The sequence below is a fragment of the Podarcis raffonei genome, chromosome 3, assembly GCF_027172205.1.
Source record: "Podarcis raffonei isolate rPodRaf1 chromosome 3, rPodRaf1.pri, whole genome shotgun sequence".
NCBI lineage: Eukaryota > Metazoa > Chordata > Lepidosauria > Squamata > Lacertidae > Podarcis > Podarcis raffonei.
Genome location: NC_070604.1, coordinates 49,702,884 through 49,720,269, shown reverse-complemented (window position 1 = coordinate 49,720,269; position 17,386 = coordinate 49,702,884). Strand labels below are relative to the sequence as shown.

The 17,386-nt window shown below is 40.4% G+C and overlaps 1 protein-coding gene across 2 annotated transcripts in view; it reads left to right on the top strand.

The window, feature by feature from the left end:
• Positions 1-17,386, top strand: part of ASCC3 (activating signal cointegrator 1 complex subunit 3) — a 203,282-nt gene that overhangs the window by 16,570 nt on the left and 169,326 nt on the right. For both annotated transcript variants that reach the window (XM_053381539.1, XM_053381540.1), the window contains 4 exons: positions 6,933-7,053; positions 8,139-8,346; positions 10,645-10,786; positions 12,892-13,017. In XM_053381539.1, coding sequence (XP_053237514.1) covers positions 6,933-7,053; positions 8,139-8,346; positions 10,645-10,786; positions 12,892-13,017 — 597 coding nt within the window. The remainder of the gene's footprint in view (positions 1-6,932; positions 7,054-8,138; positions 8,347-10,644; positions 10,787-12,891; positions 13,018-17,386) is intronic.

The following is a 17,386-nucleotide window of genomic DNA, read 5'->3' as shown; positions in this document are numbered from 1 at the left end:
ATTTAATTTCTGTATCCTGCTGTTTCTACAACATTTGTTTGGTTTGCCAAGTTGAGCTTACAAATACTATAAACAGAAAACATCCTCGCTTTGTATCTGTATATTGCCTATGACAATGGAACTTTGTACCACCACAGTAAATATAGTATAAACAACAATGGCTTCTGTCCTGCCCAGAACTGAGTATACTCATTTTTCACTGAAATTATTGAGATATAAGAGCATTAGTTTTCTTTCTTTATTTAGCTTTATATATCTGGCAACTTTTGGGTCACATGTCTTTTTAGTATGCCAGAATCTCATTTGTTACTGAAATTAACCAGAGAAATTTGCACCATCAGCTAACAACGATTGTATATAAACATGGTGACCTTTGTGCAACAAGATTTTGGTACCTAGCCTTTTTCGTAAAATTGTATAGGTTGGGTTATATCTGGCTAACTCAGAAATAGACATGCTGAAATCATGCGTTAAGTTTGTTTGTTTTAGTGGGTCTATGCAGAGCATGATTTGGTTCAAATTGAATTTTGAATAAATGCACAATTAATTGTTACTGTTTTGAATATTATTGTGCTATTATCTTTCTTGGTGGGTCATGCAAACTGCTAATTTGAGTAATGCTTTTTATTGAGTAGGGTAGAGAGCGCTGGGGATGAGTTTATGCAGGGGTGGGCAAGCTAAGGCCCATGGGCCACAAGCAGCCCATGGGAGTCATTTAAGCAGCCCATGAGCTGCCCCCGAACCAAGCCGCCCGCTTGGTGCGCTAAACCGGTGTAGTGTGGCACTGGGATTCTCTTCCGTGGTGTCGGAAATTGCGTCTGCGCATGCACAGACGATGAAAATCGTCTCTGCGCAGACACTGATGCCGGAAATCGTGTCTGCACAGACGCTGGAAATTGCGGGCGCATGCGCTCACAATCCAGCCCACAGAGGGATCTCCACTGCAGTGAACTGGTCCAGGCAAGGTAAACCTTGCTGACCCCTGAGTTTATGGGACTCATGGGGGGGGGTGTCCAAAAAAAGTTTGGGAACTGGTGCTCCAGCTGCTACGGTTGAATGTCTAATGTCTACTTTAAAAATAGTGGGCTGTATCTACATGTGATTTCTCTGTTTTTGTTTATTGGTGCCTCTCTTAATAGTTTCAGGTACTTTTATTATTAGATTTTTTTCCCTTTGAAGTGTTTGAGGTGCTTTGCAGTTCTTTGCCATTTTAAGCTTAACGTGCATGTGCAGGGAAAGTGTGTTTCACGGGCACAGATTTTTGTCAGACACATTTTTCACAGACCTAAAGGTTTAAACCCAAATGAGATCTATGGGCTGTTTTGTATACTGAGCACTAAAGGGAAGAAATTGAATTCTTTTAAGTTTCCTTGCCTTGTTGCGATAAATTACTCTGTTTTTCAGATAAACTGAAGAACCAGAACATCTTCATGGATAAATATCTTCTGAATTACTGCCTAAATAGTGCACTGATTTTACTACAGATAGATTTATTTACTGGGGTGGGACTTTTTGGGGATGGGGGAAAATGTTCATTCAAGATGTGTTGCTGATAATTGGATATAGTGTGTTGGCATAGAGAGTATTCCATTGCTGTTTACAAGAACTCTGTTAGGCCACTATATTTATTTTCCTGTTGCAGATGGGATGAATCGTGGCCCATTGAATAGATGTGATAAGAAGATTCTTAAGAGATTCATGCTTAATAAAGATTCATGCTTTATTGGGGGTATTCTCTACTAATCTCATTAAGTTGATGAGTTCTTAATTGGAACTGTGGTTTGGATCGAGAACACGTTAGTCATGCTTGGTCATGACTCACTTATTTTGCAGCCAACTCAATCTGTTTCAAGAGTTTTAAATGCTTTTGTTTTCTTTTTTGTGTTCTTCATCACACCATCGAGGATAGGGAAGATTGAAAACTCAAATACAGATTTACGGCAATGATATTTACATAATGTTTGGTTTTTTAAAAAACGAAAACACAGGGCAAAATCCTCATAGTAATTTATAGTCCTGTTAATGGTAGCTGGAGTATTTGGCTTCTTGGACGCGGGTGGTGCTGTGGTTTAAACCACAGAACCTAGGGCTTGCCGATCAGTAGGTCAGCGGTTTGAATCCCCGCGACGGGGTGAGCTCCCGTTGCTCAGTCCCTGCTCCTGCCAACCTAGCAGTTCGAAAGCACATCAAAGTGCAAGTAGATAAATAGCTACCGCTCCGGCGGGAAGGTAAACGGCGTTTCTGTGCGCTGCTCTGGTTCGCCAGAAGCGGCTTAGTCATGCTGGCCACATGACCTGGAAGCTGTACGCCGGCTCCCTCGGCCAGTAAAGCGAGATGAGCGCCGCAACCCCAGAGTCGTCCGCGACTGGACCTAATGGTCAGGGGTCCCTTTACCTTTATCTTTACCCTCTCTTTAGATTTCATAGGGTAAGCTTTCATTGACTTAGGAGTGGACTCTGGGAGCAAACTCAAGTACAAGAATGCTAATGAGGACATTCTCAGTAAGTAACAATAGCTAAATAGTCATGCCACTGTACAGTAAAGATGGGATGCTAATGAATAGGAATAGATTAGAATAAGATTTAGATTAGAGTAAGATTTGGAAGATTTAGAGATTTAGAGTTGTGTATTTTACTGCATAGCTACAAAGAGATCGTGTCCATCCGTTGGATCTAGTATGCTTGTGGCAATGTTTGTTGCCAGTTGGCTAATTTAGGTGGAGAATTATGGCGCTACTTCCAAATGTTTTGGACTACAACTGTCATTTGCTGATGGTAGTCCAAGACACCTTGAGGGCAACAGGCTGGGGAAGGCTGAGCTAGATCTTCTATAGGGAAGTTTGTGTGTTAACAGATTCTCCATATTACATACCCTTCTTCTGAGACTGATGGGGCCAAGTTCAAGACTTAACAGCCCAATGGGCCTTTAAAGATGTCTCCTTGCTTTTTCAATTTAGGAAGAGATCACACATTTGAATTTGATTAACCCTGAGAGCTAGCAGGCAAGGCCAGTAGGAAGTGTAGGTTGGAGTCTGTTCAGGGGGATGGGAGTTCATAAAGAGCACAGATTGGCAAAACTCATAAGGAATTTCAATGCTCCATGGCTGTTTTTTACTTTAACCTACTTTTAATCTGCTTTATAATTTACATTTAGCATTCTAAGCTTCTGGAATTGGGTTTAATGTAGATCAACATCACCAAGTAAAGAAATGTATGCTGGTAGGAATGTATCATTTTTTTACGTTACATAGAACGCAAATTGTTTTAGTACATGCCTATGTATGGTGTTTTTTTCTAATATCAGAAAAATGTATGAAAATCTAGCATGCGCTGTTGTTTATAACAGTGGGGAAATTGGGTTTTAATTGTCCCAAAGCAGATGCTTCCAAATCTTACTCTGCAGCCCACCTCGGCTCCCTGCTGGCAAGCTGCTCTCCAATAGCATCCAAAGCTTAGTTTCTAGATATTAGCTGGTGCCCTTTCTCTCCCTCTAGATGAATCAACATGCAATGTTCCCAAATGCCTTCCAGCTGCTGCCTTTCTTCCTAGTTGAAACAGAACCAAAGGTTTACTTGGAGCATTCGTATTGCAGCTGCTTTTTGTCCTACCATGAGCAAAGCTTCTGATCCACTATATAATCAATTGGTTTCTTCTGAAATGGTGTTTATAACAAAACTGACACTAAAATTAGGGTCTTGAAAACTGACAATTTTTTACAAAAATAAGTAGAAGATTTTTTTAAAGTTGATAACCTATATCTGTAAGTGTCCAAAAGTTAGTATTAATAGCAAAACTGAGTTTTGTTTTTTGTTTTTTTTTATGGAGGAAGAAGTATCTATTAATAATCTGTGCAATGAAGGATATGTTTGGTTTTATCCATTATACTTCAGTTTTGGTGCACGTGCACTGTTGAACTGGAGTGTGTTGCTATCAGTAACGACATAGTTCAACATAATCGCAATCCTTCACAACTGCAGTTTCATTGTTGACTTTTGTGGACCGAAAAGAAGTAGAGGTTTCCCCCTCAGACATGAAGTGTCTCCTTTTGGTATTTTCATTCATGTGTTGAAGACACAAGGGAGATCTAATGGGGTGGTCCTTCATGGTTTTAATAGTTCATTGTTGGACAGTGTCACAAGTACAGCTATGGTATGTTATATCTGCTGGCAAAGTTGACAGGGGTCCAAACATCTCATATGTCTAAGGAGCATGTGATCATCCTTCCTCCCCACAAATAATATTTATTATTTTCAGTAGATAAGCATAATAAAAAAGAAGAGATTAACAATAAAGACTAACAAAAAATAGGAGGAAAAAGAAAAAGAAAATAGGAGAAAAAAGAAAAAAGATACATACAACATATTACCACTTAATGAATTAAAATTAAGTACCATCCATCTTCATAAACATAGTATTTGACTTCCTCGAATCTCTTCCGTCTGAATGTCTTAGTAATTATATGTAGCAGTTTCCAAAGGAGCATGTGATCATCTTGCGGTTCAAACAACCTTACACAAACAGGTTGGAACTGGCAGCATAGGATGCGGACATGTGTCATGTAATCTTAAAGCTTCTAGTAGGGCATACCTTTTACAGTTGCTATGCTTACAAGTTCAGTCGTGCATAGAAATCTTTTGGCACATATGACTGAGTCTGGACATGCACTACTTATTCTGGACCCTGTTTTGTGTTGTCTTCCTCATGTAGCATTCCACCACACCTTCCCATCTCACATGTGGCCATGTAGACCTATATCAACTGGCAGAGCTCCACACGTTACTTAGTAGCAAATGGGGTTGGGAATTTCAGTCTTTTAGTGGTTTGCTAGAACTGATGAAAATGGATGCAGATAGTGGCTGAGATCCAAAGATCTGCTTTAGGTACACTTTTCCTTGTCTTTTTTTTTCCAAGCAGACTTTCCTGCCATATGAGGAGAAGCTGCTTTTTAAAGGCCCCAGGGTCTCAAAAGTGGCTTGCTGGTTGCTGTTTGAAAAATAAAAGCTCAAAGATTTTTTTGAGCATGCTGCGCTTTGGATCCTGATATATTTTCTTATATAAAATACAGTTGCTCTAGACGAGGGATAGCCAATGTAGCACCCTCCAGATGTTACATTTGGCACTTGACCACGTGGCTAGGGCAGATGGAAGTTGGAAGTCTGAATAGCATATGGCGGCTGCTGAATTGGCTTTTCCTGATCTAGACATCTGTCTATGGCCAGGAAGGTGATTTTCATATGCCATGGAAGGAATAATATCCAATGGTGTTCAGTATACAGGCGATGCAGTATAAAGGCAATAATTTCTCTTGTTTCTGAAAATGATTCTACCTATGTCACTTCATTCTAAACTTATCAAAATAGTGTCATGGTACTACTAATAATTACAGCTTTACTGGGAGGGTTGCTTCATTTTGAAATGCGTAGTTCACGAGATTACTGTGATTCACTGGAGTTTTGATAGTGGAGTATCACAGCTTAACAATCTTAATTAATGTTAATCATACATTTTCTGACATGTTGCACAAAGGATTTCCATGCCTCTGTTTGTGTAAAAGGAGTGAAGGCTGTGGCAACTTTTCCGTATTGGAACAATCACTTCATTTGTGAAAGCCTGATCCATATGTGTCCTTTTATGTATGAAAAGGCAGTGTCAGTAATGGAAAAGGTAAAGGAAACCTTTATGTTTCCTTTTTTAGGTGTAAATTTAACGTATTAAGTATGAATGTGCCAAATGTATATGTTTGGCAACCCTCAGCTTATAAGTAGAATCTATAAGTAGAATCAAAAAATTGTAGAGTTGGAAGGGACCACGAGGATAATGTAGTTCAACTCACTATTTTGCCCAATTTTGGGTTCAAACCCACAATTCTGGGAAAGAGTCTCATGCTCTACTTCCGTCAGATCAGTTGACTTGTTACCAGGGATCAATTACCACTACTTCCATATGAATAGCCTGATTTAACTGAGAGGGGTTGTTGGCTGACCCTATGGGACATGTGCATGGTCTCCAAGGGGGGGGGGATTTCCTAGTAGTCTCCAGCCATTTTGTAATGTTTTATGTGGAAGCTGATGTGTTATATCTGGACATCACAACCACCCTCTGCAAAGGTCTGCTGCCATTTGCTAGTGGAATTTCCATTCGACAAAGACCCCTGCTCTGCTTGTTGAGTGCTCCTGTGGTCAGAAAGGGAGGTGATTTTCACTGGTTTCCTCCCTACCTTCCCCCTGTTCCACTTTCTACAGCTTTCTGGAGGTTTTGTCAATCCTCTGCAGAACATTTGGGGTGGTGGGATTGGTGAAAAATTATCCACTCTTTACCTGCAGGAATGTGTAGTAAATGGGGTTCAACTCTGAATCTGGCCTTATGCTTTTAGCTATACTGGAAAGCAGTGTGTGTGTGTGCTGCTCATTAAGTCGGGATTACGATTTATACATTACAGATCAACTGTTCTGCCAACACAACTGATATTGTGTCAAGAAAGTCTCTTTTTTTTAATGCCTTGATTGATCTGGACTCATCTCCCAGCACTAATAAGAAAACTAGTGTGAACTTGGGCTTCCATGTGTGAATCATCTTTTGGATTGAATTCTGCATAATATCCCTCGTAAGCAGTCAGTTTTGTCAGTGCTGAGAGCAGCCGCCATCTGCATGCTTGCTGCTTGATAGCGTGTTGAATCTATTTGTGTAAACGGACAGAAACTTTCACTCCTGAAAATCAGCTCTTGGGGGGCATCCTTCAACATAGCTATGGAAGTATCCTCCACACATAGCAGCAGCCATATGTGATAATGGGTTGTGGGAGTTCCACATGTTCTTAGCATTCTTGATCACAGCTTAGTGCCTGGAAGTTGTGAACAAGTACAATTCTGTAAAGTATATTTCATCCAATAATTGATAATACTAAGACAATGGCTTTTCCTTCCATTTCTTTAGTTGTTTGAGCTGCTAGGACCTGAGGGATTTGAACTGATAGAGAAACTCCTGCAGAACAGATCAACAATTGTGGAGAGATCTTTCTCGGGACCAAATGATTATAAGCTGCAGGCTCTGCAAGGTAAAGTAATAGCACACAGGGTTTTTACTAGTTGCATGGCTTAATTCTTGGTTCAAAACTTAGCAACACCACTCACACAGGGGAAAGAGGTGGTCATGGGTATGGATGGCGGACATCCAAAAATAACTTATTTTAGTGTGTATTTTTTTTAAAAAAATAAACACATTTTCTAATTTGAAAAGCTGAATACAATAACTTGAGATCACAAATTTATTCTTCAGTTTTTCCCCTTTTCCAAGTTCATAGTTTTAGTAAATTTTAAAAAAAAAACTTGTCTGAAGGTCAGCAATTATTAGTGGGTTTGCTGTAACTCCACAGTTAAGGGTATGTAGTTTCATAGTGAGGGAGAGTACACACAATCATATCTCAGCTTAATAGGTTGAAACATGATGGGGATCTTCTCCCCTTGCATGAGCCTGAAAACTAGAAAGTCTTCCTGTAACTATAGTTTTAATAGTTTGAAAGAAATAGAGAAACTATTATTGTCAAGCTTTGGAATGGGCTATTGGGAACTGACTTTGAGGGGAAAAGGTGGGGTATAAAGAAATATACAACAACAACAACAACAACAACAACAACAACAACAGCCCAAGATATTAAACCATGGTTGTCTTAATTTCCTAGTTTATTCTGAAGCTATTAATCATAGTTTCCTAGTTTCAATTAAACTAGGAATAGGAAGCCTTGCTGATTAGTTTGATGACTCCTGTAAATGAATGAGTGAAGGGGCTGTGTATGCAGCCAAAAGGCTTGTTCTTATCTCAGTTTATTAAGCTAAGATTCAATCATTCAAATGAGGTTGAATGTGTTGTGGAAAACAAGCTGGTTATACTGTATCCACTTCCTTCCTTACCCCACTGCTAATTATTTCCCAGTAGGGGAGGTGAACCGAATGTTTCAGAATGTGTCAAGTAACCTAACAATATTTTGGAAATCTAAAAGCATTCTCAAAAGAAAGCTCCCCCCCCCAAAAAAAACTTTTAAAAATAATGTTCAGGCTACTTAGAAATTTAATAACTTTGCTAAAAACTCATATTGCAGACAGCATGATGCTACAAATAGCTGTGCCCTTTTCCATGTTGTAGAACAGTGCAGGAAGCTTGCTGGAGAAAACACTAAGCCCAACTATGGCTGTCAAGTAACAATTCAGTCTGAACAAGAGAAGCAGTTAATGAAACTATGTCGTCGTGAAGAAAAGCGGAATGCCCGGCGAGAAAAACGAACTGGGGAAGATGGAGATGTTTTTGTCGATGGAGGAATGTGCTTTGATCCCAAAGAGCTCCGCAGTCAAAGGTAATAAATGCCATCAGTGGAAAAATGCTGTTCTTGTTAACTTTAATGTATAGTAAGGATTTGTTCTCTCTTAGTGCATCTTTAGGGATTAGATAGACCTGACCTTCAGGGCATGTTTTATTACAACTACAGATTATTTTTGGTATGAAACAAAAGAGCAGTGATCTGCCTAATTATATTCTCCACAGTCTAACCCACACAGGTTAGAGGTAAAGATGCAAAAGGCACCCTATCATATTTGGGTACTGTCCATTTAGTTTAAAACATATAAGGTCTCTATTCATTGTATTAAAACCATCTGTCTCATCATTAGATTAGTCCTTTTTCACATTGCCATTGTATTATGGATGGGGAGTGGGGCGTGCAGAAAACTTGATAACAATATTTGTTTATTTCTAAAATAGGATGTACCGTATTTTTCGCTCTATAACACGCACCCGACCATAACACGCACGTAGTTTTTAGAGGAGGAAAGTCCGTAGGCATGCCACCCGTAGGCATTCCCTCCATAACACGCACAGACATTTCCCCTTACTTTTTAGGAGGAAAAAAGTGAGTGTTATGGTGCAAAAAATACGGTATTTAGACAGGTACATCAGCGGAAGCAAGAGTGGTAAGAAAGAGTGGATGATCCCTTCCAATAGTAAAGACTTTACATCAGTGCAGAAAGGAATGGGAGATAGAATGGCCCTCACTTTGCCCCTATATTTGTTAGAACCATCCCATTTTAAGGCTTGCACCACTGTGCTGCTGGGGGATATCTCTGGTGGCAGAGGACTGTCCTTGGCCACTAACGCTTGCTTGCTGGTGAGAGATGCTAGCTGGCTGTCAGAACACAGCTGCACTCTCTTCCTTGTTTAAGCTAGGCCTGCCTCTTGCTTGAAAATCACCTGAGCTTCCCTCCAGTCCAGCTGTGAGTGGAACAGTGGTTACCCTTGCCAGCTCCCTTTTCTTTGTTGAAGGAAGAACCTCCTCCCCTCTTTAAAAGATGTTGCCAGGCTTCCTGCGTATGCCAGAAAGCAAGTGGGGCATATCCTTTAATGGACAGTCTGCGTCCTTTACTCTGTACAAGTGGAGAATATAAAGTGTACAAGAAAGATGAGGTAGTGAGAGAAGGTGAGGAAATACAGTGGAGGAAGTGAGGGAGAAAGGTGTCGGGGGGCAGTGAAGGTTGGGCTACAATTAGAGACTCGTCAGGGAACAGTAAGGTGTGTAATAATAAAGCCAAAAGCTTTTTCTTCTTTCCATTGTTTTTTCTACTTCCCCTGCCCCTTCAACCTTTTCTCCAACCTTGTATGTACCCATCCAGTGGAAATTTCTGGGCTAGTCACCCTTTGATCACCTCCTTAATTAAGAAGAGCACCATTCATTACTTCCTGAAGAGAGAGCTCTTGGTTTGACCCGCATTTTACAATCTTCTTTTCCACAACTCCTCTCCTTGCACAGTGTTGGGTTTAGCATATTACACTTTGCTTACTTTTTACTCATCAGTATTTTGGTGCAAGTAATATTTTAGCTTAGATGCTATATGAGTGATAGGACTCCATCTTTCTCCCCCGTAAAGTTTTATTGTCAATCTTCTTCTCCCATCTATAAAAGCTGCTCAGTGTATGAATTGGCCCAAGTTTCTTGCAGTCCTCCTGACTGGCTTTTTTGTGATTTGTCAGGGTCAACATTAAAAAAAATGTTCTTGGGAACTGTTGCACCTTCGTCTGGTATACCAGGAGTGAACCACCAATCGGCATGGAATGCTGGCTGATGCGGGGGGGGGGGGGGGCAGGAACAAAAAACAAGAGGGGAAATGGAATGGTGTATCCTGCAGGAGGGCATGAATGGCTGCTAGTCCTACCTACTGTAACCTTTTTTTTCAGGTCACACTTGTTCTCTTTCGAATATTTATTTTGAAGCTGAATTTGCATGGTGGGAGGAAGGTTCCATGTGAATTCGCCTAAGCAGTCAGCTTTGGGTGTTAGTCTCCTTTGTAGAAAGCCAAATTTAAATGAAACTTAAGGCAGTATACCTACTTAAAAAGAAAAGATGGAAAACCAGTAGATAATTAAAAAAACACTCCCAAACAGGCTGTGAAAAGTTATTCTATATTGATATGTTTACTGAATTAAAAAGCAACTGAGAGAAATTTCATAGTTCCTGTGTGTTTCAATAGGAGGTTCATTCATTTTATAATACAGGTTTGCTCAAGTAAAAGGTGTTTCTAACAACTGTAATACACGTAAATGTTTTGCTGAGTTTGCATAGTATAACCTCTTGATTATAATGTGGTTTATTTTGTGATTACAGAGAACAAGCGCTTTTGAACGCCCGCACAGCGCCAGTGCTGGGCAGACAGCGAGACACAGAATTTGAAAAAATTCATTACCCTCATGTTTACGACTCTCAAGCTGAAGCTAGGAGAACCTCAGCATTTATTGGAGGATCAAAGGTATGCTTTGGGTGTTTGTTTCTAAATTCTGCATTTGAGGGAGTGTGAAACTTGTTTAAAGCCATTTATATATTAAAAAGAAACATATTTTCAGCTCAAAGGAGGCAATAATTTGTCTTCACGTTGATTTACTAATATTTCCCCCTACTCAATGAACACTTGTATGTTTGGTAATCTTGGTGACAGCCAGAAGTCACTTATTCCAGAGAGATCCTGCTGAATTCATTGCCATTAGTTCCACTAAAGTGGTTTTGAGGTCTTGGCAGCCTCTGCCATACTCAGCTGTTTTTCTTGGAATATTGAAAGTGGAACAATCCTTTTAAGGACTATTGGTGGGATTATATATACAATGGACCACCCAGCAGTTAAAGACATTGCTACAAGCTTTCACATTATGGTTGTGAATTAAAGTTGTTCCTGAGTGGAGCTGGTTTTGGTGGCTCTCAGGTTACAGCATTTCAAGTCTTTCCCAGCTGAAACAGTGCAGAATGCATTCATCCTCCAAATCCAGCCTTTGGATTAGAGCTCCACGTTAATTAGAAACAAGCGCTGTTCTCTACCTCCTAGCCATGGGTAAGAGATCGGGCAAGTGTCCCATGCTCACACTTTCTCTCCTTTGATTTTGCATGTGATTTCATGCCATACCATCTGTGTTTCAATACAGGTGTGATTGGCTTTTAGGTAGAGTTTGAAAACACATCTGCAAACCTTGTTTAAAGGGTTGGTAGAGAAATTTTGTTGGCATTGCAACGAGGAGCAGGGAGAAAGTTGTGGGGGGAGGAGAGAGAAGGATATGAGGGAGTGTGAAACCTACAGCATGCCTCCAAATGTGGTTTGAGAGAGAGAGAGAGAGAACACAAAACAGCTCAAGAGCAGCCCAGCTGGATCAGATCAGTGGCCCATGTATCCCAGCATCCTGTTATCACAGTGGCAAACCAGAAGCCTCTGGGAAGCCCGTAAGCAGGATCTGAGCACAACAGTTCACTTCGCACATGCGATATCCAGCAACTGACATTCGAAGGCGTAGAGCATCAGCCAGTAGTGATGGAACAAAACCATCATGGTTAGTAATAAGTGGTAGCCTTTTCCTTCCCGAATTCCTCTTTCAGCACCATCTAAGAGAAGATACTATGAAACAGGACATGCAGGTGATCTAGGACTTTGTGCTTTGAAATAGACTTTTCTGTGAATAAATAAGCCTGTGGCAATATTTTTAAAGTAGTGGTCAGTTTAATGAAAGATGCTTACTGATTCTGTACCTTTGCCTTTGCGGCACAGAACATGTCCACCAGTAGCTTGAATTAAGTAATATGAAATTTTTGTAGTTCAATCTCTTTTCCTAACAGAATTAATAAATCTGGTTAGCTTAACTGGTCACTACCACCCAAAATGCAAGCGTTTAAAACATGTATTGCAACCGCTTTGAAGGTGTGTGCTTTTTTACAATCAAGCAGTATATACATTTCATGAAATAAACAGCAAGAAACAAAATACCTTGCGGATGCGTATTTTTTGTAATCATCAGTATGACTTTCTCCAAACCACTTACTCAATTTCTGGGCTGCTTACACATTTTTTACCACTTGGAAAGTTACTTCACTTTGTATTTCTACTGTCCAAGAGAATATCTTTAATCAAGATTAAATCAAATTACAAACAGAAGCCTTTCTCTGGAGTTAATATAATTGAAGCAATGAAATAAATAACAGCATACAGATTCAACTTTACCATGATTTCCATAAAGATTTAATTGATGTTCTATATAGATTTTTGATCTCTTTCTTTCCTCTAGAAGGCTTACTTTGAAACCTTCATGTAAAACTGGGTTGTTGTTGTTGTTGTTTATTTGGAGAACCCCCAAATAATCCCCTAAAGTTCACTAAAATCTGCAGTGGAGATGGGATTGATTTTCCCCCATGGAATTCCAGGAACTTGTTTTGCTTAGTTTTTGCTACTTTGTGCTTTTTGATGCTAGCTGTGTTATTTCCGGACTCTGTTCAAACTGATTTTTACCTGTTTGTGGAGGGTTTTCAAAACATAATTTATTCATTTAATTATTTTTAAGTTGTTTTCCCCCTTTCTTTTCTCCTGCTTAATTTTCACAGATGCTTCTGCCAGAAGGTATTGAGAGAGAAAATAACAAAATGTATGAAGAAGTTAAGATCCCTCACACCGAACCGATGCCTATTGGTTTGGAGGAAAAACCAGTTTACATTAATGATTTGGATGAGGTGAGGAAAACCTAACTTTTGTGGTGTGCTGTGGAACATGTATACAAACTTTTGTTCCATTGCATCAGTATTGAATCAGGCGTGTTTGAAAGAAAAAGATAAATTCAGTTTTTGTGTGTGGTTTAATACTGATATCAGGTTGGATCAAGGATTGTTTTGGACAAGCTGCACGTCACTGAGCACCCCCCGCCCCCATTCCACTGCCACCCCACCCCACATCTCTCACTGTCAGCACTCAACAGTGGATTTTTTGCAGGCACAGAAGGTTGCAGTGGGGACGAAAGGGCAAGAAGGCCCCATTGTGCAAGCCAAGCTTTCTTTGAACTTCTCTAGATTCAAGCCACAGTGTTCTCACATGTTCCAACACTTTACAGCATGGCATAAGTAGAAAAAAGACAAATGCTTGCATTTATTGGGTGGGGTGGAAAAGGCGGTAGAAGATCAAATCCAAGATCACTCTGGTCAGTGACCAAAATAAATCAATTCATTCATTCAAGATGGAAGAAACAGGAAGAGAATATAGAATATAGTAATTATTTATAGACCATAATTTTGTTATCTTTAGTTGAAAACTTGATAATGTAATCTGCCTTAACCCTCTGTCAATACATAATCTTTAATCAGTCCGGATGCAGGTGTCTGTGTGTCAAATGCATGGTACAAAAACCAGAAAATTAAATTATTTCAAGGGTAGGTAATAAGCATGGCATAATGTGCAAGTTAAAGAATTATGCCTTCATTGAGAATTTTCTTTTTTCTAGCAATACACAATAGTTGCAAATAAGAAATTGGGGCTAGCAATACCCCACAATGTAAAGTATAAACAACTACAAAAACATACATAAAATAGTTATGATGAAAAAGGCAGGTTTTTCACAAGGAGGTTTTAACTGGGGGTGGGGGCACAGAGATCTAATTTTGTTTGTAAAAAGGCTTTGTAAACCTGTGGGATACTGTTGACCCCTGATACTGTTGGTCGAGATATTAAGGGATTTGTCTGTTGGGAAAATAAACAGTTTCCCCTCTGTGCTCCTTTGCTGCAAGAAATGGCAATAAGAGGTTCTGGTTTAAGTATTTGTAGACATGAATTAATTAGCAAGCTACATTTTGGACAGTTTCTTTGACACCTAGCACCTTGTGTGTATAGTTTTTGAGTTTCTTTTTTCATTTCACTAGTACTAAAACTAGTGAAGAATAAATCTAGCTGTAAGAATAAATCTAGATTTTCCTCAAGATTTGGGATGGTGAGGCTGGATTGCTACATGGTAATTTATGGTGGGATGTTGAGAACATGAAGTTATGAAGTGAGCCACAGAAAAGTATAATATGGGGGGGGGTACATTTGACCTCCAGCTGTTTGTGAGGCACTGCAAGCTAGTCTTAAGAGGCAGAGATGTAACCAAGACAACCACTGAACAGGAATTTAAATCCATTTCTCTCTGATTCAGGTCATAGTTCTTTTTTTCTACATATCTCTCTTCTTATTGCACCAATTATGCAATAATACAGAATGTTTGGTGTGGACTCTTTCTAGCATTAGCTTTTGGGCATCATCCAGCAAATGTTTAGCACTTTGGGCTCTCTGATTTCACTTAGAAAAGCACAAGTGCTTAATTTTGGTTACACAATGCTCAGTAGGTGGTAAAAGGACATCTGTCAACTGGTTTTCAATAGATTCCAATGGCAGATGGAAAACTGAAATGCTATGCCATAAGCCTTCGGAGCTAAAGGAGGTACATTATTGTACTTGTGACCTTTTCCTCTACGCTTCTCCCAACATTTTTATCCAATGGAACAGAGTCGTGTAAGCTGCTTGGTAGAAGTTGAGCTGAGATTTTTAGTACCCATTGCAGGATTTCATACTTTGGCAGAGTGCATCTCTTATTTGAAAATTACATGTGATTTTGAAGTACTGGCATCATAGTAATTAAAAGGATGACCTTCACACATTTTGCTTAAAACGCAGAGTCCCTAGAAATATGCATGCGGTTGGATAACAGTTGATCTGTAATGTTTAGAAACTTGTGGCTTCCAGTCCAGCCTGCCTTGGAGGCAGTCCCCACGACAGTGTGGGATCAGCAGACTAAAAAGAAAAATGGTTCAATTTGCTAAACTTTCCCATATAACATGCTTACTTTATGCATCCCTGAAGTGTGTGCTTTTAAGGTATTAAAATCTTTCTGCTTACTTTGGACAAAGAGAAATTTTTCCTTTTCCTTTGCTGACCAAGTGAATGGTGGCCTGCCCTTTCTTCCACAGGTAATTTTTGCTGCTTTTACAGGCCTAGTATTTGCCATGCAAAGCCCATGCTGCTGTTTCTCTGACATTTTGCCAAAGCATACTGCTGATATAATAATAATAATAATAATAATAATAATAATAATAATAATAATAATAATAATAATTTATTATTTATACCCCACCCATCTGGCTGGGCTTCCCCAGCCACTCTGAGCGGCTTCCAAAAAAATATTAAAATACTGTAATACGTCAAACATTAAAAGCTTCCCTAAACAGGGCTGCCTACAGATGTCTTCTAAAAGTCTGGTAGTTGTTGTTCTCTTTGACATCTGGTGGGAGGGCGTTCCACAGGGTTCCACACTGGTTCCCTGTAACTTAGCTTCTCGCAGAGAGGGAACCGCCAGAAGGCCCTCGGTGCTGGACCTCAGTGTCCGGGTAGAACGATGGGGGTGGAGACGCTCCTTCAGATATACTGGACTGAGGCCATTTAGGGCTTTAAAGGTCAGCATCAACACTTTGAAATGTGCTCGGAAACGTACTGGGATATGAAAGAAAGAGGTACTGTCAAGACTAGTCCTATTTCCTGTTGGGTAGGATAGCCAAGACTGGTTGTGTGGTAGTCTTTCTTAGCCTAATGCAAAGCTTTGCAGTGGTTTATCCTGGACTGGCCAGACTGCTGTGATGCTATCATGCCTTCCGCTGTGCTCTTTCTTCCTCAAAAACAGAATGCTGTTGTGGTGCAAGCAAGGAGCCGGCAGGCAGAGGGTGATGTGTAGCATTGGAATGGGAGTGTGTAGGCCAGTGCTTTGAAACTATTTACAGGTCTGTGATACAAGGTTAAACCTGTTCTCTTCACCACTCTCCTAAGGTTAAAGAAAGGCTTACCTAACACATCTATGTTGCTGATGAATGGCTCTACTGTTACCTAAAGTGGATGGCTGTGATAGGATTTATTTCCTTGTTTCATGTCATTTCCATTTTCTTTCACTTGCTGTAATTAATCGATGGCCTAAATATAAAAAAGTACATATTTTTCTTTGCATAATGGTTAGGAATGATTACAAAATCAATACCCTCATTTTCTTTCCGTAATGTTTTCTTGCTTTTATGGTTTTAGTTAATAAGCAGGGCTGGTTGAAGGCAGACATATTAATGTATAAATTTTACTTTTGACGTCACCCTTCAGGATGTTTTGACTGTTTCTTAGGTTCCCTTGAAGAATGAGGCCAATCATTATTGTTTTTTAGATATTTCATGAAAACTTGACAGTAACTGATGTCTTTTGAAGAATATTGTTGCTGTGTGTGCAGCCATAACAACATTCTGTAGCAAAACAAGCAGGAGGGGATAGGAGTGAGAGTGTACATTTCTTCTACCACTATTTTAATAACCTGGAAATCCTTACTATTGGGAGTAACCAGTGCTTTGTCTGTCTGGTATTGGAAGAAATCCATTGGCCTAACAGGGCAAGGAGGCGAGCTGTGATTCCCCTGCCTCCTGCATACCTCCACATCCCCTTAAAACTGTTCTGATGACAAAAGGAGCACTTTTTGAAAGGTGATATCGTGCACTAGAGAAGTTCCTGAGCTAACTAAACACTATCACTTTTTGGTATGGCAGGACTACTTGAAAATGCAGAACAAGTTACAGTGGTGCCTCGCAAGACAAAATTAATCCGTTCCGCGAGTCTCTTCGTCTTGCGGTTTTTTTCGTCTTGCGAAGCACGGCTCTTAGCGGATTAGCGGCTACAGGTATAAACCCGTTCCCGCAACTGCAAGCCTCGACCCCTAGGGAGCATCTGGCCATTGCATAAGCCTCGTCCGGCCTCTTAAGCAGTCCCTCCTGACGCGCTTACATAACACAAGCCCCGACCGACACCATCCCAGCGACCCCAGAAGATAAGATCTGCAGCAAGCACCCCGCACCTCCAATCCCGGGGCGCGCTCAGCCAAAGCGTCCCCCGACACCTGTCCCGCCGCGCCTTTGCGCAGCGCTCTGCAGAGTGGAGCGATGAGCCCGGCCGATCGCAGGCAGGGCAAGCAGCGGCGAAAGCGGAGAGAGCGAGGCCCAGAGGGAGGAGTCTCCGGCAACGCCATCGACGGCCCCACTGCAGCTCCGTATCCTGGAG